This window comes from Haemaphysalis longicornis, unplaced genomic scaffold, assembly GCF_048455015.1.
Source record: "Haemaphysalis longicornis isolate Haplotype H1 unplaced genomic scaffold, Haemaphysalis longicornis Haplotype H1 scaffold_7, whole genome shotgun sequence".
Classification (NCBI taxonomy): Eukaryota; Metazoa; Arthropoda; class Arachnida; order Ixodida; family Ixodidae; genus Haemaphysalis; species Haemaphysalis longicornis.
In genome coordinates this window covers 167041201-167063044 of record NW_027526422.1, presented here as the reverse complement: position 1 = coordinate 167063044, position 21844 = coordinate 167041201, and the positions used below count along the sequence as shown (strand labels likewise).

The following is a 21844-nucleotide window of genomic DNA, read 5'->3' as shown; positions in this document are numbered from 1 at the left end:
TGGGACACAGCTTTCGTTTTTTTTGTGCACTTCCAAGTTCAATTATTCAATAATTAGGCGAATGTATTATGAACCGCGAGTAAACGCCATGTCATTCTGTTTGGCTATCTGGTACCGCCGCTGGAAAGAACTGTCAGCGAACCCTCGTTATAAATTCCAAATTTCGTTTCTTTCGAAGTGTTTCGTGGATCATGTATACAAAATGCGCATCGTGCCCTCGTTTAATGAAGGGTCGCTTATAAGGAAGCCAGTTTCCTGTTATAACTTGGTTATAGCGAGTATAACGAGGGTATATATGCTGCACGCGATATGCTGTAAACATGTACACTGCACGAATCTGAGGGAAATGGCCGCCTTCCGTACCCGCCGCACGAAGTCAGCGCGAGAGCCGCCAAGTTGACTGAAAGAAGATTACAATGAATGCACACACGCAAGTAAAGCAAGGGGAAGATAACACGGAACAGCTATACCACCTTTTACGAACGATAGGCTCTCTTGAGTCTGCCGCTGAAAATAAAATTATGGCGATGGTATACACTCTTAAAAAAAAGTCGGCCCACTTACTAACAGAACACTAACCAGTTACTTGTCCCAGTATTGACTTTAGTTGCTTTTACTAACTGGTTATGCATGACCTAGTAAAAAGCTACGCGTAACAATGTGGATTTGCTGAGTACGCCGCGCGACATGGACACATTCATCACGCACATATTACACGTGGACAATCAACAACTGAATTTAGCAAGGAAGCCGCACGAGGAGAGCGAGTATTACTTAGTTACCTTAGAAATACATCTGCTCTTCTTGCTTTTATAGCCGGCAGCGGAAAGTCGCCTGAGTGAGTCGGTGGGCTTGCCGTAAAAATAAAATATTTTAGCAATAATTTTGGAATTATGCATTTTAGTGTGAGCATATACAAGACAGCATGTGGATTTGCAAAAACTTTTTGATCGTGATTTGGTGTGGAAGAAGAGCTATAGTTATTATGCTCATAGAATTATGAATTCATAGAATTTTTTACTTCAGTGAATGTTAGTATCGAACCAGCAGCAGTTACTAAGTGCACGGTCTAGACTAGTAACGGTTCCACACTTAGTGGCAGGACCTACGTACCGTTCTGGGGCGTGGTAAAGTTCGTAACGAGTTAGTAAATGCAGCCGTTACTACCCTTTTACGAATTCTTTTGTTAAGAGTGTATGCAGTAGACTCCCGTTAAGACGAACTCAAAGGGACCTTAATATTTTGTTCGTATTGTAGAAAATTCGTCTTAAGCGGATGTTTTTGCCTTGTAGACGTTACAAGAGGGGGGAAACGTTCGTCTTAACCATCGTCTTAACCATAGCGTTCGTCTTAACTTGAGTCCGCCGTATCTCTATATAATGTGGATTTCATCATCATCACCAACCTGTCTACGCCCAGTGCAGGGCAAAAGCCTCTCCCATGGATCTCCAATAATCCCGGTCCTGTGCTATATATCTGAGACCAATTTATCCCCGCACACTTCTGGATCTCATCTGCCCATCTAACCTTCTGCCGCCTCCTGCCACGCTCTAGGGATCCACTCTGTTACCCTCAATGACCAACGGTCGTCTTGCCTCCGCATTACATGCCCTTCCCACGTCCATTTCTTCTTAATTTCTACTTATACGTCCTTAACACGCGTTTGTTCCTAGCTGACCCACTCCGCTCTCTTCGTGTGGATGTATTGTTGATCTAATGTGGCGGCGGCCCGTGACCTCTCGGCAGACCACGGGACCTCGTGGCACATGTCGGTGCAGTGGATGTAGCGGCATCTGTTAGTTCCTCATCCCAGGCGGATGTGCCTCCCTCCTCCTCCTCTTCCTCGCGTATAGCTGCCATCTGCGCCTGTGCGTGCCCTTCGGCTTCCGCGTTGCCGTTGCGCTTATCGCAGTAAAGGCCGGAGCCCACCGTTTAACGGGACCACGTGTTGTTTAGTAGGCGTATTTGAACATTTTTTTGTCGCTTCCAAGGCCGCCGTTACAGCTGTGCGTGACCAGCGTCTGCCTTGTTGTCCCGCGGTCTGTGTTTCTTTCCGAAAGTCGGTCGCGATAATAGCGACGGCCTAATCATTGGAGCCGTTATTTTTCTGTCCTTAATAAGCAGTGTTGTGGATATATGTTCCCGAAAAGGCAGTAAAACGTCCACATCTTTCCCGATTTGGGTTTATCCAAAAGAAAAAACCTTGCCATCTCCATTAACATTAAAACCTGGGGAGGAGCGAAGCATGCAGTGTATAGGTGTATTCCTAGCGCCTTGGTGTTTTTGCCCATGGAGATGAAACCGTAGGGGAGGGGGAGGGTTAGAGGTATGCAGCTTTGCTTGAAGCACGAAGCTTTCTTGCGCGAGACGTTGGAAAACAAGTGTCCGGGTGTTTTAGTACCGTGACTATATGAGACTATATACGACGACGACAGGAGACGCCGACAGCCCGAGCCCCTAAAAAAAAACTGTGGTTTTCTGTCATAGGAATCAGCAAAACACGAAAGTGAAGTGTTCAGCGAAATATGCAGCTGGACATGATTTGCGGGCCGGCGGCTACCTTGTGTGTGTGCTTGGCGAGTGACGTCCTGCTGGCGGGTCGCTTCGGCAAAGGTGCGCTGGCGTCGTTTCCGTGACGGGCATGACTTCAGTGAAACCTCGGGGTATAGCGGAATAAAACACTTTCGTGTTAAAATATAAAACCCGCATGCGAACAACCCTTTTGTATAACGTACTCATTAGTACTAAAGGTTGCTTCCCCGTAAGAAAACCCTGTATGCAGGGGTGCACCCTTTAGAGGCCGCTTGCTTCGTTGTGCTGGCGCGTCACGTCCGTGACGGATATGACGTCAGCGAAATCTTCGTGTATCCGGGAATAAAACACTTTCGTGTTAAAATTGTCTTTTCTGAAAAAAAAATCAGAGACAAAAAGAGGAATATATGAGAACACGAGGTTTGGTTTGCACGTGGCGCACAGTCAAGTTCTTTTTCATGATTCACAGAGCAAGTTTCGTACGTCGGCGTTTCATTCTATGAACTCCAGGTCCGTCGCATTCACAAGTGTTTAGGTGTCGTCGGAGTTCCTTTACAATCCACCCGCCGCGGTAGGTCAGTGGCTAAGGCGTTGGGCTACTGAGCACTATAGGACGCGGGTTCGATTCCCGGCCGCTGCGGCCGGTTTTCTGATGGAGGCGAAAAGCAAAAAAAAAAAATTGACCGCGTATCTGCTCCTTTCGTTGCAAATGCCGTCAAAAGACGATAGTCTTTATCGACTTTTGCCAAGTAAATGCCTCCCTTCGCTTTCCCGCTCACCTCTCATGTTGTTCCTCTTGCGTCGCGCTCCTCCCAAGCTAAATACGCCAAAGGTTTGCTTAAATCATTTTAAATTTCCCGCGTTCCACTGCTTCAAACCGGGTGTCTCGATGCGAACGCTGCCGTACGGCGAAGACGCGCGTTAATTGAGGCGCCCTACTTCAACGTTTATAGAACCGCGTTTCCCTACTCCACGTGCGTTGCAAGCAGAACGTGGAGCCTATCTAGTGGAACCTTGCGTAACTGTTGCCGGTTGATTTCTTAAAATGGCGCCAGAAGCTATAGTGGCGCGGGCGAGAGCAGGCGACAGCGGAGTGAATTCTTTTTCTGCAGTTTATGAAGTATTTAATTTCGCAAAAGTCAAGCATGTTTGATTTATTATAAAGGAACACTGTAAATATCACTTCTTGATTGACCTGTTGTCTCATTTTTGCGTAATGTCTTGTTCTTCTTCAACAATGTTGACAAGTATGAACATTACACCGGACATAGACGGGTAGATTTAGCTGTGACTATATAAGACTATTGCGCAGGCATTCTTTTGCTTTGGCCGGGTGGCTGAATCGAGTCACAGACAGACAGACATACAGACAGACAAATTTCTGGGTTTAAGTAGCCCAAGAAAGACTATCGTCTTTAAAACGCCCGTGTGTACGAGATTGTGGCGCACGTTAAAGGACCCCAGCTGGTCAAAATGAATCCGGAGACCTCCCCTACGGCGCGCCTCATCGCCTGCGTTGCGTCGGCGCGTGAAACCCCACAATAAATCCATGGCTTCAAACCTGTTTTCTTCGGTGGCTTCAGTGTAAGGCATGTTTATGATTTTACCATGAAGGAGCCAACAGCGATCCGAGCAAGAAGGAAGACTTGAGAGTAGTGCTATTAACGTACGCAGGGACAGAACCTTTTATGCCATATACCAAGTCTAGGATGACGGGACCGAAGCCCCGACGCCGTGAAGGACTCGCGCTGCAGTCGGAGGCGGCCGAAAAGAGTAGCAAGGTCGCATCCTTAAAACGGGAGCGATCGATGTCGCGATCGTGTACCTTCGGAGCTCTCCAAGGTACGTTTTGGCAGCCCGAAATGGTGTCCCACAAAAGAGCGTGCAATAGCGTCAATGAATTTCACCGAGTTGAATACAACTAAGTTTGGCTGATAAAAGTTCGCCATTCGTAAGCCTCATCAGCGCGGCTAACTGGCTGTGACATTCCTCGGCAGAAGAAACGCGACCATAGGCGTTGGCTCCTTGGTATGACTTTTCTGTGTCCTTCCGCTCGGCAGGCGCAACCGGAAGACCCCAACGCATGGTGCCGCTTTTCAGCCTGGGTTATTGGGAAGAGTTTTTGACATCCGATGTGCTGCACGCAGGTGATAAGATGAATCCTAATAATGTCGTCTTTCGTATGCGAAGCCGCCGTTAAATGACTCGTGCGCAATGGATGCAGCTATAGTGGCTATATAGTGTTAACTGGTGTCGTCTAGCAGTGCGGTACACTCTTCTGAGCAGTTCATCGACTACGAGTGCGGAGTTATAGAGGAGGCTATGGGATGGCGCATCTACAATGGGACGCTAGCGCAGAGCCCCAAGCATTGTGGGCATGTACTCGGGCTCAGAAAGAAGGAAACGATGGCGCTGGGCACGCTGAGGCTCCGAAGAGCCGCTGAAAGTAAAGGAACAAGAGGTCCGTGCTATGGCCAACCCGGTGTCCTCTTGTCCGTAGACATTAGTTACACATTCGTTTCTACGTATTCTTCACCGTAACACTGGTTTTAAGTTTTTCATCTTCGTCCGTCCGTCGTGACGTACGTTCCGTTCCTTCGGGGACTTGATGAGCCTGACGTGACAAAGCAGCGGCGCCTAGGTGCTGTCGTCGCGCCACATTAAGCGCAGTGTTTTTTAGTTCCATTGTGTAGTGTGCAGAAAGGTGGGTATCGTGTTCAAAGGAGCGAAGCAAAGCGACGCGCCCAGTGCTGCGCACTACTTTTTCGCGCGGCGGGCTCCGGCAGCAGCGCACAAAGGCCTCGACACCACGACGGCGCCGAAAGGTTACGCGCGCCCTACGGGCCGGCAGTGCTGCAAAGAAGACCTACTACTACTACTACTAAGTGGTTCGAGTGAAAAGGAAAAGGAGATGCACTGGGGATATTATTGAGCCCAGCTGGGGGCTCACCTGCATACAACCTAGTGCGGGGGGGAGGGGGAGGAGGGGTATGTAAAGATTAGAGGAGAAAGGGAGTGATAGAAGGATAGGTAGGAGAAAGGGAGAGATAAAAGGATAGGTAGGCGAGCAACAAGAGCGAGGAGCCTCGACGTGAATATCCGTGAAGCAGCAGCAATGGCGCGTCCAGCAGACTACTGTCTACAGGCGCCGAGCAAGTCCTGTAGCCTAGATCGCTTTCGTCATTGGCGCGATTGAGCGCACAGCAGAAGTGACCTTGAGCGCGATTGAGGGCAGTAAGATAGCGCGCTGCGTTGTAACCGCCACGCTTGGCCGAGAGCCGGGTTAACTGGGGAACGCTGCGTGCTGCACCATTCGGCCGCTTTGGCGTCTGGTTTCCAGACACAACAAGACGCTGTCGGGCACTGGAAACTGGGAATGTATTAGCAGGCAGCATTCTTCGGCCACTAGTGACCCTTTGCTTCTTCTCTGCTTGCAAAAAAGATTTAGAAGAGCCCTTCTACTATGGAGATGGAGAACCAGCGAAGCTGTATTGGTGGGGATACCAATATTGAGTTATGTTGGCGACTTACTGTATTGATGCATACCTTCCTTGTAATTATTTCTATTCATTTATTCTCATATCTCACGATTTGTTTCGGGACACATTCGATAAAACCGCAGTTACGGCCGTTTTCTGTGACCATAGTCCCCCGTTGGCAGCCATGTATTGCAGCAGCGGCAGGGATTCTGTTACGTTTATAACTTCACTGTAAAGTCGATAGAGTCTCCTTAATGGGCAGTTTCAGCATGATTTTTTTAGAGATAACTATATTGGAACTATTACTCGGATTTTTACGCTAGGTCTGTTAAACTAGCTTTTTGTCGACGCGACCCGTAGACGCACGCAATTTTGGTCAGAACCTAGCGCAAGATCTTCGCTCTGATAAAATATTTTGCAAGTATCTATACGCGAGAACGAAACGTTCTTTACAACCAGCGCGAAACTAACGTCACATTTAAAGTCCGACTTTAAATTTTTACTGCATCTATTTGTATGAAAAGTTGCGTGCTTATGGTATATTGGGGGCGAAGAGTAGGCTATATGGTGGTGGTTCCAGTCTATATATATAGCGCACTCCGACGCTCGAGCCGGCTTTATCGCGCTGCTTTCTCTTTCTTTTTTTCAAGTCTGATCAAATTCGTTTTGTGCTGCCGGTGTTGCTGCTGTTTGTGTAACACCCACGGTGCAAATTACCTCGAACTTTTGGTTTAAAACAACAGTATGCCGTAACGGTGCTGCTTCTCTGAACGGAAAGAATAGAAGCCATGTACAGAAATTCTGAGAACTGTCTACTAGTACGTTAAGCGCTCTTAATATAGCTTCTCCGTTGCATACGTTTCCTTGGTGGCATTTACAGAACGTTGCTCCAACGTAGCGCAGGGGTCGTCCTTTTCTTGTTTTGTTAATACCGCGAGGGCGCGGCATAGACCTTTGTGATATGCTACGAGTTCAATTTCAGTTTCTTCACTTTCGTCTATTGTTTTGTTTAATAGCTACTCGCGTCAGGGCGCTCAGGGATTTAGTTCGTTTTAAATGCAGAGCATTTCAGTAACTCACGATGTCACCCGCGTTGACGTCCGTAGTCCGCACCCCTCCCTACTATATAAAAACAAATACTATCCGGCGCCCGGTTTCGATCCCTCGACCCTGCGGGCGGAACGCAATGTACATGGTGCTCTACCCACTGCGCCACAAAGCCGACACAGAATGGGACGCTACGAACGCGCCTTATATCGTTGACTCATTCAAATTACTGCTGACGAGCGCTCTCTCGTCAGAAGTTGCCACAAGTGCAACAACAGTAACGTAACGCAAACTACTTAACGTCGTGCGCCCACGGAAATGCTCTGCATTTGATCGTGCCCCTCGCGAAGGGGATGTTTCACTGCGTCTTCTCTCGGTCGCGGGACCCGTGGCGCCATCTGGCGGAGGCGCGGCACAACTCGTAGCACTTTGAAAAGATGCAGCGCCAGCTTTGTCTGCTGCCTGCCTCTCATACCGGCGCCGTCTGTGCACGGCGGCCGCGTGCGGAGGATCGTCAGAGACACACTCTTACACACAATAGAAATAATTTCAAACGCTTCCTGGTTTAACTGCAGAGGTAAGCAAATGACCTTAATTTCTCTTCACTTCATGACACACGCGCATTGTGGCTCCTGAACGGCTCCTTTTAGATACCCGGATGATCGACATTTTGTAGGTTGTTAGGTACTTTTTGCATTTTCTTATTTTTTAGTTAACTGCGTCAGCGCACTGGGCTATAGACCTTCGCAATTTCGTTACTTATAATTTTCAGTTTCTTTTTTTTTTTCGTACATGGCTATTTAGATACATAAATAAAGCGAGAATTCGAATGTAGCGATTTCATTGCAGATTCAAGGGGCTGAAATAAACAGTGGCATTCTTCAGAGGTATCCTAAAGTAGGCTCGCGTGTATGGTGAAGCCCCGGACAAAAGGAAAAGGAAGACAGGTGCCAGCATTTCATTAGCCGAAATGCCGCCCCAGTTCGCAATCAATCTTTGGCCCCGAGGATGCTTGGATTGTGCGTGTGCGGGTCGTTGTACGTTCGTCGTGACGAACGCGGCGCGTTAAGAGCTCGTTCCTCGCGACCTTCCCGCCCACGCGGTGTCGTTGCCTCGCTGAGCACAATAGCGCCGCATCGTTAGGGGCAGAGGAGGTTAAGAGGAGGCGGTGAGCTGCGCCCCCATTACCACAGAACCCATTTCCGGAAACTACAACCCTTTGACGTTGCCAATCGGGGAACTATATGGCGAAAGTGCGAAAGAAGGCGGCTTTGGTGGTGGCTTCGCCGCAGATTCTCGCGACATCTGTCGATGGACTGCGCCGCTCTTATTCTCACTTCGAATGCCGGCTCTACTTCTACGTGTTCTGAAGGCACACGTGGGCAACGGTGGCCTCTGTCCCCTCGCTCTCTCCATCCCACTGTTCGTCCTCCCCTCTCCATGCTAGAGGCCTCTTCCACCTCCTTAATCACCCACAAATTCCCACTGGGTAAGCAAGCAACCCACCAGACAGCAGGCTCGCTCGTCATTTTTCTAGTTGTTTCTAGCGACACGTACAAACAGACGTACACACGCAGGCACACGCACACACACGCATGCATAAACAGACAGGCAGACAGACAGGCAGACGGACAGACGGACGGACGGACGGACGGATGCAAAGAAATGCAAGATGTCCGCAAATGGGGCGAACAGGTTACTACTACAAAAGTGGCGTTATTTTTCTAAGTTTCTTTCATAGTTTCTTAGAAAACAGTTATGAAATTTCGAATCGCACAAATGATAAGTGTTGGCTTTTCCGCGAGGCAAGCCCCGAAGGTTGCCTCGCAGCGGATTTTCGGCACGACGCGGAAGCGTTGCAGGAAGCGTCGGGTGCTTCAAGCAACAAAACAAAAGACACGTTTTAATTCGAAAGTGTAAACTAACTCGGCAGTTCGAATATCCGGCATCCCTTGGCACGCAGGCTGCACGCAAAATGGCCGCTGCATGGAGAACAAAATCGCCGCAGGCTTAAACGAAAATCACGCACCCCTCCGTCTAACGACAACGATGGTGGAACGCGAAGCTTTCTCATGATGGGTTCTTGGGTTGGCCAATCCCACACTTCATGTTTGTACTACTCTGGAGGTACGCTCCACTTTTGTAAAATACCCACAGCAACTCCAGGGTGTGCACTCCGTAGGCCTAACATTTGGATTTGGGGTGTACGGCGCGGATCGTTGCCTGCTGCTTGGTGGTCGCTTCGACCATGTCGAAATGGAGCAATCGTATAGACGCCGTTTTCGTAACGCGATGGACCCGGGTTCGATTCTGGCCACGGGAAGCGTTTTTTCCCTTTCACTTCACCCCCGATCATTCATCATCATCGTCAGAGAAAGTTGGCTTTCCTGCAGGGCGTATTGGTGCACAACGACATCAGGGAGGACACAAACAAAACTTGTTGCGAAGGTAGTTGGTACATACTTAAAGAAAAAAAGATTTCTTTGGGGGCACTAAAACTTCGCTTTAATAAGAAAGAAACAGGTGGAAGAATGAGCACGAATTTATATATATATATATATATATATATATGAATTTGTATACCGTAAGTAGAGACCGAAACACACAAGAAAAACAAACATAAAAAAATAAACAGCAGTTTACTGACGTTTCAGGAAGAGGAGTCCTCTTCTGAAACGTCAGTAAACTTTTATTTGCATTTTTAATGTTTTTCTCGTGTGCCTCTGTCTTTACTTACCGTATTTTTTCGCGCTTTGTGTGAGTTTTTATGTTTCCAGACTATATATATATATATATATATATATATATATATATATATATATATATATATATATATATATATATATATATATATGTTTCTACCCGCCGCTGTGGCTCAGTGGCTAAGGCGTTGCACTGTTGAGCACGAGGTCGCGGGTTCGATTCCCGGCTGCGGCGGCCGCTTTTCTGATGGAGGCGAAAAGCAAAAACGCCCGTGTGTGCGAGATTTCGGCGCACGCTAAAGATCCCCAGGTGGTCAAAATTAATCCGGAGCCCTCCACTACGGCGCGCCTCATCGCCTGCGTTGCGTCGGCGCGTTAAATATTACAATCAATCAAATGTTGCAGTGTTTCTGTGGTTCAGGCTTATCAGAGGCAAAATGTGTAAGTACATAACCATCAGTACTAACTAGCGCTCATTATTTAATTAAAGATGCATGTTAAATTGGTTTTTATGACAGTGCATGAAAAAGAAAAGAACAGTGCATCAAGAACAGCAGATTCGAAAAGAGGCGATACAAAAGCGAATTGGCGCTGCAGAAGCAATTAAAAGATGTCGTCTCATGCTAACGAAGCACAACATAAACAGGATGAAAATTAAGAAAACGATGTAGGCCTCAAGGCTGTCCCAGCTGATGGTACTCGAGCATCGAGAAAGCGGAAGATTAAATTCACTCGAATGAATAAATTGATTGAACGACTTATTATGGCAGGAAGAGCGGAGGCCCGAAGAGGGAAAATAAAAGCGACCGGGGCAGCAGCACTTAATCGTTCACATTGAAATCGCGGTCATGCCCCTTAATAAAGGACTTGAGTATGGGTGTGCGAATATTCGGAAATGTCGAATATCGAAGCGAATGACGCAGTATTCGATTCGGATTCGAATGTAATAGCACTATTTTGAGATTTGGAATAAAGTTTCGTACTATTTCGAAGTTCGAGAATATGCATTTGCGCCCTCGGCTCCAGACGACGGGCTTTTCCGCACTGCTCCGGTGTCGTGCGGCTAAAACAGAAAGGTGCCTTGTGGGAGCGTTTTGTTTGTTTCTTTTGCTAAAAGTAATTTTGACATTTCGGTACGTGTTCCTCCATGGTGCGTTAAAATCGGGGTCGGAGCCGAAATCGGCTACAAAGCGGCCAGCACCATTTCCATGTACACGAACGCCTAAAAAAAAATGCAATTCAATCCAACCAAACGAACTTTTCTTTTTTTTCGAAATTTCTTAATTGGGTAAACTTTCCTGCGCGTTACAACTTGAGGCGCGTTAGAATCGCGCGGATGCGGTATTTCCTTGGCATGGGGCAAATTCCACCCCTGTGCTTCTCTTTTCGCTTCCGGATAACGCGTTCGCACTCGCGCGTACCCCAGTCAACGACCAGATAAGGCCCGGCCTCGATATACTGTCATAGTCCCGACCCGTGGTCCCGACTCCCCGGTTTTTCTGATCGAATGATGCGCAAATTGGTGTTTGCTTTCAACTTGTAATGTTCCCCTTCTCCCTTCCCTCTCCATATTGGGAATAAGAAAAGCGACGTATTTGTGTGGCTTATTCACGCCTAGACACGCGTCCGCGATAAAGCTTTCTTTACAAAAGGACGTCGTGTACTGCGGCACTCACGAAGCTGACCGGGCTGTATCGTCACGCACTTGCGCCAATTTCGGTCTCGTTACTTTTAAAGCGAAATCTTTACCGATGGCCTCCTGTCAAAACACTAATGCATTTCCCCGTAGCCCGGTTGGTCGACTGAAAATGTGTGATCATATCTCTGGACACAGTAACACTGCGTGTGCGTGAAACCGCGGCCTTCCACTGTGTCAAAACGGCCACTTGAAAACCGTGAAAAGGGGATTGTTTTGGTAAGACAATACGCGCATCGATAATGAAGAAGAGGCACAATAGCGTACGTATCGGTATACATTTATATCGTTCGTATATACAGATGCATTTACTTGGTGCGCAAAAAAATCGTCGCGTGGGTTCGTTCTTCTTTTGGGATTTGTGTCCTTGAAGGGTTGACGATAGAGTGGACGCACTTTCAGCGAAGGTTTTGACGCACTTTTGACACAGCTTTGATGTGAAAAAGCTTTCGCATTTTTCTCAAGTTTATTTAGGAGGAAATGGTAAAGTTGTTTATTATAGGCATGACACTCAGCAAGCTCTCGATAGGCGTGATTGGAGATCTTTGGGAGAGGCTTTCGTCCTGCAGTGGACACAACCAGGCTCTGCTGCTGCTGCTGCTGCTGCTGCTGCTGCTGCTGCTGATGATGATGATGATAGGCATGGCAAACCATTCTCGGAACCCATATCTTTAATGTTCTTGTGGCCGCCTGCTAAGAGATGCGGGGTGCAAGTGTCTTTTAAAGCAAAGCTTTCTACCTCTACCAGCCAGCGGTTCTTTCGCGGCGGGCACGACAATAAACTCCCAATGCGGCGGAGGTGGCGGCGGGGGGCGGGGCGGAGGGTTTCACTCACAGAGCACACCTTAGATGGTGCGTCGAGTTTAACCAGCGTTCCCCGCGCAGATGTGCCTGCTCGCTGGCGGGTGAGTCGACGGTACGGCTTTGTCGTCTGCTTTAGCGACGGTTGTTTTGGGCCTGTTTTGGCGCAGCTTCGTGTCCATTGCGCGCTTCCTACGCACTGCTTGATTAACTTGTTCGACAGCACCTCTTGGGTAACCCCGACCCAACGAAATTAAGTTGTCTTACGGCGAAAATATGTTAAGGATTGGTTTGAAGGAAGGGGGGGGGGGAACAAAATGTAGATACCACATACAGACGGCGCTAGAGAAACGCTACCTTTTGTGCACTGCTTGCCACGAATGGGACTCCGTTTTCTAAATTGGTGAATACCAATTCGGTTGTGTTTTAAGAGGTATTACAAAAGGAGAAAGGAGCAACCGGTTCTAATAAATAGGGATTCTAAAAGTTCCCTCAGCTTTTCGCAATTCTCAAACTTACTAAACTATACTAGTTTAAATCGGCATAATGGGTATCACTAACCTCACATGCCGAATTGTTTCACTTTCTGCGCTTGTGTCGCGCTGTGGTGTAGCCCCAAGCTAGCACATCAGGGGCGGTATTCTCGAGTTTTGTCCCTTTTGCGTCCCTTTCAAAAGTGTCCCTTTTGGCAAGCCCTCATTGGGTAAAAGGAAACAACCGGAAGTGACATAACGCAAGCGTGGCAAACCTACTGCCAACGCTTATTGATTAACCGGAAGTACGTCACGAGGAAGGGGCGCAAAAGGGACGTTTTTAAAAGGGACAGTTGCGAGAATACCGCCCCAGGATGGCTAGGTTCCACTGTCTCACACTTCGAAAGACGCTTCTCTCCATTTTCTTTCTCCCGATGCACGGCCGGGCTACAGTGGCGGCGTCCGCCGCTCTAGCCCGGCTGTTGCCGGTGCTACTGCGTTCGGGACACCGCCCCCGCAAATTCCAGGTAACGGGTGGCAGAATCTCTGGTTTAACTCTTTGTAGAGCCACATGTGTGAATTCAAGTAGGTGACGTCGCATGGGCAATTGTTGTCGGTGTCGTTTAAAGCTTTGCTTTCCAATCACCTTCAAAGCGTGGATTGGAGCCAATGTTTTCTAAAGGAAAATTTATGAGTTCTGAGTACTTGTTAATTAAGGTAAGGCAAGTGCAAAGCGGGGTTAATTTCCACTGCGCTAATTAATCACACCATGAAGGCATGCAGAGGATGGTTTATGAATCAGGCTAATTGTTTATGGTTTGCATTGCCCCACATGCTGGGATTCTTCTTTTTTTTTTTTTGGAGCTGACATGAAGGCCCATGAAACTGCCTTTTACATGTCTTCTTAATAAGTGGATTGTGCTAATCATGCATTTTATCAAACTATATATTTCTAGTAGCATTATTGCACTAGTGCACTAAAGCATTTCTGGTAGGAGTCACCAAACCAAAAGAGGTGAAAGCTACCCCCACGTAACACCTAATATAACAGCAAGGATAAAAGCGGAAGGATGGCTTCTCTGTGCTTGTTTTATGCCACATGAAATGTTTTGAAAACCTTTTATTCAAAGTTGGGTTTATTAGAAAGACTGCTTAGTCCCGATAACAATGATACCAATATCATCGCAATCTTCGAACAAATAACAGAGATATTAAAGAAAACGTGTGAAGCAGTCGCGACCCCCTAGCCAATTTCCCGCTACTTTTCATTGACGTCACGGAACCTTTTTTGTGCGATTGGCGGCCGCCTAACTGACCTGTCGCGGACGACAGATGACTGGACGTCTGTAATGGGGCCTCTGGTTCCATTAGACGGCATCACTTGAATGCTAACGTGCAGTTAACGCACTGAAAATTATGTTTTATTGTTGGCCCGTATGACGTCACTCTTGCTCATAACACGTCACTGTGGCGCAAAATTTGAAAGTTTTTAAAGACTTCTTGCTTTTTTTTTGTTAAAAAACATCTTTTGTGCTGTAATGGAGCTGAGTGAGATACTGAATCCTAGTTCTTTCCAATTAAACGAAGTTGTATTTTCTCTTCATGGCTTCTTTAAGCATGCGTCAGAAATTGTAAATTTCAGATTTTTTTAATTAGAAAAGGCCCAACATTTGCTTCGATTCCAGAATATTTGCTTGATTCGCGACTATTAAAAAAAATCAGTTACTTTGCATTCCCTTTGAAAGCGAGAAATCACTGTTCACACATAGGGTTGTCACCTTTGCCCGAAAAAAAACCGCCCTTCCGGGGGAGAAGGGGCTTGGTATATAGAATGTTTAATTTGTGTTTAAAAAGAAACATGTTTTTGACATGCAGTGCCATTTATATTGGCGTTTTCTGAGAGAGAAATCAACATAACGTTTGTACTGAAAGTGATTTAGAGTGGTTATTTCTCTGTATGTGCTTCACTGAAAAGTAACCGCAATTGCGGACCGCGGCGGCAGCATTTCGTTCTTTTGTTCCTCCCTTAGGTCCCCCTCCATCTTAGGCAGCGCGCTCGCCCGCGTATTTTCTCCGCTCGCGCGTCTTTCCGCAGCTTGTCGACACATATTTATCGTCTTAGTTACTGAATTGACGCTTATAAGACGCCAAAACGGACATCATCACGGCACAAGGGCCAAAAAACCGGCCAAACGACGGCCGGTTTTAAGTATGGACCGGCCCGCTGTTTAAAAAACCGGTAGGGCCGGTCCAAAACCGGGCAGGTGGCAACCCACACTGGGGCTATAAAGCAATGGGCAAAGTGAAATAAAGGGAAAGTGGGTGTACGTGGAAAAATAAACAGATGCAAAGGGGAAATGATGATGATAATAGGAGGCCATGTTCAGCAATGGGGCACGAACGATGACTCATAAGGAGTGCTTAGGTGACCCCCTAATTTTTTTTTTTTGCTTTTCACTTTGCCTTGTTAGAAATGACATTAACTTGGGCCAACCATTTCGATTACGTTCAAGTGAAAGGTTATTTGGAATTTTACCCCTTTTCACGTTTGCTAATAGTAGAAGCATTGAAAAAATCAACCCAAGTAAAAAAAAATGAATTTTTTTTTTTTTTGTAGTGCGATGCCAAGTTTTGTTACGACCAAGGCGTGTCTGGAGTGACGAGAGACTAAACTCCTGTTTCCCCTCCCCTCTTCTCGCCCTCGCAGCTGATGCGGCTGGGCCAGCGGATCCTGGGCAAGCGGCTGTTCCGGGCCCTGATGCGGCACACGTTCTACGGCCACTTCGTCGGCGGGGAGTCAGCCGCGTCCGTCCAGCCCCTGCTCGAGCGGCTGCGCTCCTTCGGGGTCAAGTCCATCCTCGACTACAGCGCCGAGGAGGACCTCTCCGAGCAGGAGGCCAAGGAGGCCGAGATGGCGTAAGGCCCCTCTCTCTCTCTCTCTTCACCCGCTTTCCTTGTGGGGAGGGGATGCTGGTAGGATCCTTTATACTGGACTACACTTTCCAATGGATTCTCCGTGGTGGTTTTGTCTGCTGCTCTGTAGCCTCCAAGTGTGCGCAGGTAAACTTTCTTGGTTGGAGTGCGAGCAAGTGATGGTCCATGATAGTTTAAACAAACAGGAGGGGTGTCAGGAGACAATCCTTGGGCACGCTGAACAGATTGGCATCATGTGGTTCATCTCATACAGTTCCATGGGTGGGGGGAGCAGAAACTGCTTAATGCTAGCTAATTTGCAGACATTTTTCTTCCTTCTGTACTCGCAACCAAAAATGCACGTGTTTCGTGAAATGGCATATTTCTAGAGGTGCAAACAGAAGTACTTAGCACCCGGTACCCAGGTGCATTTTCAAAAAAGCCTCATTATATTGCTGTGTATCTTGGGCTAGTTTTTTCTTACTGAAATACACTGGGAATTTTAAAAACCTGTGGCAGAGTCAACTTGGAATCTTTTATTTGTAATTTCAGATAATTTAGAAATATATAATCTTTCTATGGTAAAAGTGCAATGTAAATTGAATTCTGTTGCCAAAAAATTCACCGGTTTGCGCATTCAGACTTCTCTAGAAATGAGATTTGTCGCTTGTGTTGACATTGAGACATAAATATCAGTGAGCCCAGAGCAGCAACTGGAAGAAAAGGCACAGCATGTGCGTAATGTAGTTTGTAACGCAAGTCACTGAAAGCACCTGGCTACAAGGTGTCCGAGAAGCAGGGCTTTTTATCAAATAAAAAGATCAAGATAGCATTGACACCATCTTGTTTACTCTTAATAATCTCCCACGGTCCTTGAGAATAGCTCTGGTCAGTTCAAGAGGACTTGGGGTGCACCAGGGAATCGGAAAACACCCTGCCACTTACAGTAGTGTGTGATACCTCAAGCTTCTCCCTGGTGTTATGAGTGGAGTGAGAACCAGGACATTGATTTTGGTGCTTTCCAGGCGAAAAAAAAACCATGCATTGGAGGGCCATTTGGACCTGCCAAAAACACAATTGGTTCAATTGGAACCATTTGAAAATGCAAATGGTTCCTATTTGGTCCGATTGTGTTTTCGACAGGTCCAATTGGGCCCCCCAATGGTTTTTTTTTTCGCCTGAGTTATTTCGGAGATGAAATACACATCAGCAGAAAAAGCATCAGCAGCAGTGTAATCCCCTTGATGCTTCGGACATTCAAGAGCATACCGTATTTTCACACATATAACCCGCACCGAAAACGCAAACATTTCAAGCGTTAAGTAGAGGTGCATATCTTATGCGAGGTATATCCTTCGGTTCAGCTTCATGGCAGCAATGCACGTTGTGCCGTCAGGCCCCTACAGCAGCAATAGCAACTAAGCCGCTCTTATCCCACTTATAGTGCTCATTTTTCACACACGGCTGAACAAAAGTTAACAACCCGAGGAAAAATATTGGGCAAGTCAGCTAGAGTTTTCCGCCAAGGAAAAGCGCCTTTCAAGAGGCGAGTGCAAGTGCCAATACTGAAAAGCACGATGCAAAACACCACTTCATATTGTGATGATGGCAGGTACGAGTTGAATTTTGTTTAAAATGAGGCACTGGCTTTCGACACCACACTGGTCTTAGATGCTTAATTTAATGTAAACTGTTTCTAACTTGTACCCTTTTTGCTGTATAATAATTGTATTCTGCACTCATACAGGAATGGTAGGTGGCGATGCCTCTTGATGTTTCATTGAATGGACCATTCAAAGCACACATCAAGTGTCTTTACACTAAATAGATGGATGAAGGTCTCAACAAATTAATGCTGACAGACCGCGTCCATAGGCATGATGTTGCGCTGCTTTGTAAGTGTATCGTCAAGGCATAGAAGGCGATTCCAGGTTAGATGGTTCGCAAGAGGTTTAAGGAATGCTTCGTTACAAACAGCGTGGATGGAATTTGGTATGACAGGGACGACTGCGAACCAAGCGACACCTCTAGCGAGGGCAATGACAATGAGTGATTGTTGCTCAGGCCGTGCAGAAAATGTATTCGACATTAAAAATATATGCAAGTTGTTTCTTATTGTCAACAAATGTGCCATGTTGGTTTAGTAGCTTTGGTCCAGCCTTTTGCTGTATAAAATGTGCGGGTAATAGACAAAGATATTTATCTTTAGATTTCTGTACTGAAAGTGGGGGTGCGGGTTATAGGCAGGGGCGGGTTATGCGCCCGAAAATACGGTATGTTAAGGGCATCAGGCTGAGGGGTAAACGTGCCCTAAAGGGAGCCCTCAAGTGTGGTTGTATTGTGTTTGTGGTGCAGAGCGTGCAGTTCCCAGGCTCCAGCCAAGGAAGAGAGCCCACCCTCAGGTGAGCCACGTAGGCCCTGGCTTTGGCTTTGGCTTTGGCTTGGCTTTAGCTTCTGGAGGGCAGTCTGACGCAGAAGTAAGTGTGTGTCGTCACTGTGTAACTTGTGCTTGCCCACTTAACTTGATCTTGAGTTGTCAAGAAGTGCATTCATACGGAGTAGTACAAATCTGTTATGGCTCTGATGAGCCTAGCGCGATTACTGCTTTCATGTTGCAGGAGCGGATGTCTGACAAGAAAAGTTTAGTATGTGCACTCTATCCCTCCCCCTTTTCACAATTTTGCTTAGAGTGAAATATTCATGCAGGAGTCCTGACCCTGGTAGTGCTTTGCAGTAAGCAATTCCCCAAAACGGAACTGGAGCGATGGCTAGCAAAGGCGATGGCACTAGCACAGCGGGCACTGTAGGCACTGCCATGGCATTTTTTTTGGCAACAGCATTATTAGATGGCAAGGAGAGCATCACGCTGTTTTTTTTTTTTTGAAAAACAGTTGCACTGTACGTGACATCATGCAGTGTGCCAAGTGTTGAGCTTGCACTGTGTAATCTCTTAGCAAACAAAAACAAAAAAAAGGCTTAGGTTCAGCCCTGCTAAAGCTAGTTATCACGAGCAAAAGCAGAAGGTACACGCGCACAGTGTTTTGTGAGCCTTGGCCTTTGCTTGAGATTTCACACCCTGCCGTCTAGATATATTTATGGACTATATGAGTATATGTCTAGATATATGCCGTCTAGATGTCGTCTAGATTATCTAGATGCCGTCTAGATATATCTACTCAGACAGCCCAGCTGGCGTGCCATCGGTGGCAAGACTGAGGGACCAAGCACCGGCAAACAGTGGTTAAACCCTCGTCTAGTGACGTCGTTCGTTTGCACTGAAGCGGACGCACAGACGGCCTTAAGCGATCAAGAGCAAGCAAAGCAGCCGTTTCACCCTCGCCTAGTCACACGGTACCATGGCAGCAAGGCTCCTCTGAGTGAGAGAAGCGATAAGAAAGGTGGAGCTTGCACGCCGGCAGCTGAAGACCAAATGCGATACAATGACTGAACTTGAAAGATCTCGCATAGTAGAGCATCCGCTCTGAAATTAGCCGAGTGGTATACACATTGGGTCTCATCGTTTGGTTTATTTTGCCCCGCACTGATTGCTTATCCAGGAGAATTGTGGTGGCATTTTGTGTAAGTGAAGCAGGACGTTAGTGGTGCCAAAAGTCATGTTTTAGCACATCCGAAGAAGTGGCCTAGGTGTTCCTTGAAGTGCCGTGATAAAGACTTGCATGCAGGTAAATTAGCGACAAAAGCTTGCCCGGTGCACTTTTTCATCTGTCAAAACTAATTCCTGTACCAACCTGGTGGCTGCTATGTACTTCCATTTGGGAAGTAATGCTTCCAGGTGTGAACGCAGACCAGGTATTGGGGCGAACCACGCAGGGAAGGAATGCTGTATCGTTTCACGACTGATACTGGGTCTGTTCAATTCACCTGCGCCACGTTAACCAGCTAAAGTTGAGCAGTGCTGCACTCTGTCGTTTGTTTCGACTGGCCACTCGAAATTGGTGCCATTCAATTCAAGGTGAACTTGCAGGTTTTCCCGCACTTCAAACGGGGCAGGTGCGGAAGCAGACTGAAAGCGCTGGGCTGCAGTTCTGTAGCGTACATCGGCACAGCGGTAGCTGCATGATGAAATAAAAAAAAACACTTACAGTTGAACCCCTTTATAAGAGACACGTGCCGGGGAGCAGTTTCTGTCTCTTATACGAGATGTCTCTTATAAGCAAGGAACCATGTTTTCACTTACTAATCAGACAAAAGTTCAATGTGGGCACCGTATGACTAAAATAAGCTCAAAGGAACGCTACAGCATGTTGCAAAAGATTCATTCTAATGTATGTTTGGCTCAAGAATTTATGAAACTTTGCTTCACGACTGTATTTACACTGTTTTTTACAACCGATTCCACAAGCTTTTTTTCCTTTCCTTGTTTGTGGAAGATGAATCGTAGATGTTGAGTTCACAAGCCTAATGAATAGCCAGAGCGCACAGCTTCTTCCGCTGTGTGCTCAGGCTATTCATTACACTTGCAGGACTCAACATCTGCAGTGCTTCTTGATTTGGAGCTACGCGAGTGGGAGAGCCCGCATGTGCTATCGTGCTCCATTCAATGGATGGCAGTAAGCTTCAACCACTTCTGTCAGTTGCATTTCCACTGGCAGGGCTTCTCATTGTCATTTTATAGCTGACTGAACCACTGTGGGTTTGCTGAAGTTATAATAAATAGCGACTGCAGGTGTCTGTTGTCCCCCTGTGTTTCCACAATGGAAGCAACTGCAATTAGGGACTGGTGGCACTGCATCTGACGTTAAAATGTATTAAACTTCAAGGATGACTTGTCCCTTATAACCAATCTTCTACATCCGATGTCTGTTATAAAAGAGGTTGATTTAATGGGAAAGATAGGGCAGTCAACCATGTGGGTGAATAGTGTCTCTTATACCCATTTGTCTCTTACATCAGTGTCTCTTATAACGAGGTTCAACTGTATTGGTATTCTGAGCACAAAAGTTATGTACATGTCCAAAGAATACTACTCCAAAGAATACAAAAAAAAACACGAGATAGTTGGGACTGGTGCTTTGAGTCATTGAGTATTTTTTTTTTTGTGACTGGCTGTCTATGCCTCTGCTTCGCGAGTTGCCCACAGCAACTGTTGGGCCTATTCATTGTAATGAGGTAGTGATCCTGTGATAAAACAACAAATGGCGTAAGTGTAGTACAAACAGGGCAAACACTGTCGTTGGCCTTGCTTTTTGTTGGAATAAGCAACACATTTATGAAGAAGATACCTCTGATGCAGGGGTTATAAAGCAGAGCATCCAAAAAATTGCAAGATGCAAGACCAGAACAATTTTGGCAAATTGATCGAAACGACCACTCTTATGCCTTGTCTAAGGAAGCCACCTCAGCCTTAGTTGAGGCAGTCGACACCTAGGTAACTAAAGCATTCACATTCCTTCTTAAAAATAGGGAATGCTCTCATTCTACTTCATTACTGTCGTTCTGTTGTGCTCACAGCAGTGAACACTTCCAAAACAGTCACGTTTAACTGGCTTTTGCAACTCGTATAGGCACTAGGCTCATTCCAACCAGCCAGGGACTGCAAACCACCCTTTTAGAAAAGGTGTCACGTATGAAGCGAATTGGCACACTTTGGCACGTGTGAAGCGAATTACGTATCAATTCTTCTTTCCCAGTCTTCTTTCTAGCTATTCTTTCTTCTTTCTGTTAATTCTTCTTTCTAGGGAAGAAGAGCACTTGTCAGACTTTCTTTGGCAAGACGCGTGAGTGTGCAGTACAGTTCAGTAAAACCTTTTGTAGTGATGCGTGTGCACGTTCGTCTGACGCGCAGGCGGCCACCTGAAGCAGTTCCAGCCGAGCGAGCAGTTTGCCGACCGGCGGCACCCCCACGTCATGGCGCGCACCTACTTCTACCTCAACGAGGCCCAGTGCGAGAAGAACATGGACATCTTCCTGCAGTGCATCGACGCGGTCGCCGGTGGGTCGATTGATTGATTTATTGATTGATTGGCAGTGGTATCTTACCAAGTCATCTTACCAAGAAAAACTAATATTATCATCATCAAATCACCAGCCCATCTACGTCCACTGCAGGGCAAAGGCCTCTCCCATTAATCTCCAACTACCCCGGTCCTGCGCTAACTGCGACCAATTTATCCCCGCAAACTTCTTGATCTCATCTGCCCATCTAACCTTCTGCCGCCCCCTGCCACGCTCTAGGGATCC

General features: G+C 46.8%; 1 protein-coding gene across 1 annotated transcript in view; it reads left to right on the top strand.

The window, feature by feature from the left end:
* The window catches only part of Slga (proline dehydrogenase slgA), a 245486-nt gene that overhangs the window by 193749 nt on the left and 29893 nt on the right, over window positions 1-21844 (top strand). Inside the window, exons 2-4 of the mRNA XM_077679272.1 lie at window positions 15438-15646; window positions 17999-18045; window positions 21450-21596. Coding sequence (XP_077535398.1) covers window positions 15438-15646; window positions 17999-18045; window positions 21450-21596 — 403 coding nt within the window. The remainder of the gene's footprint in view (window positions 1-15437; window positions 15647-17998; window positions 18046-21449; window positions 21597-21844) is intronic.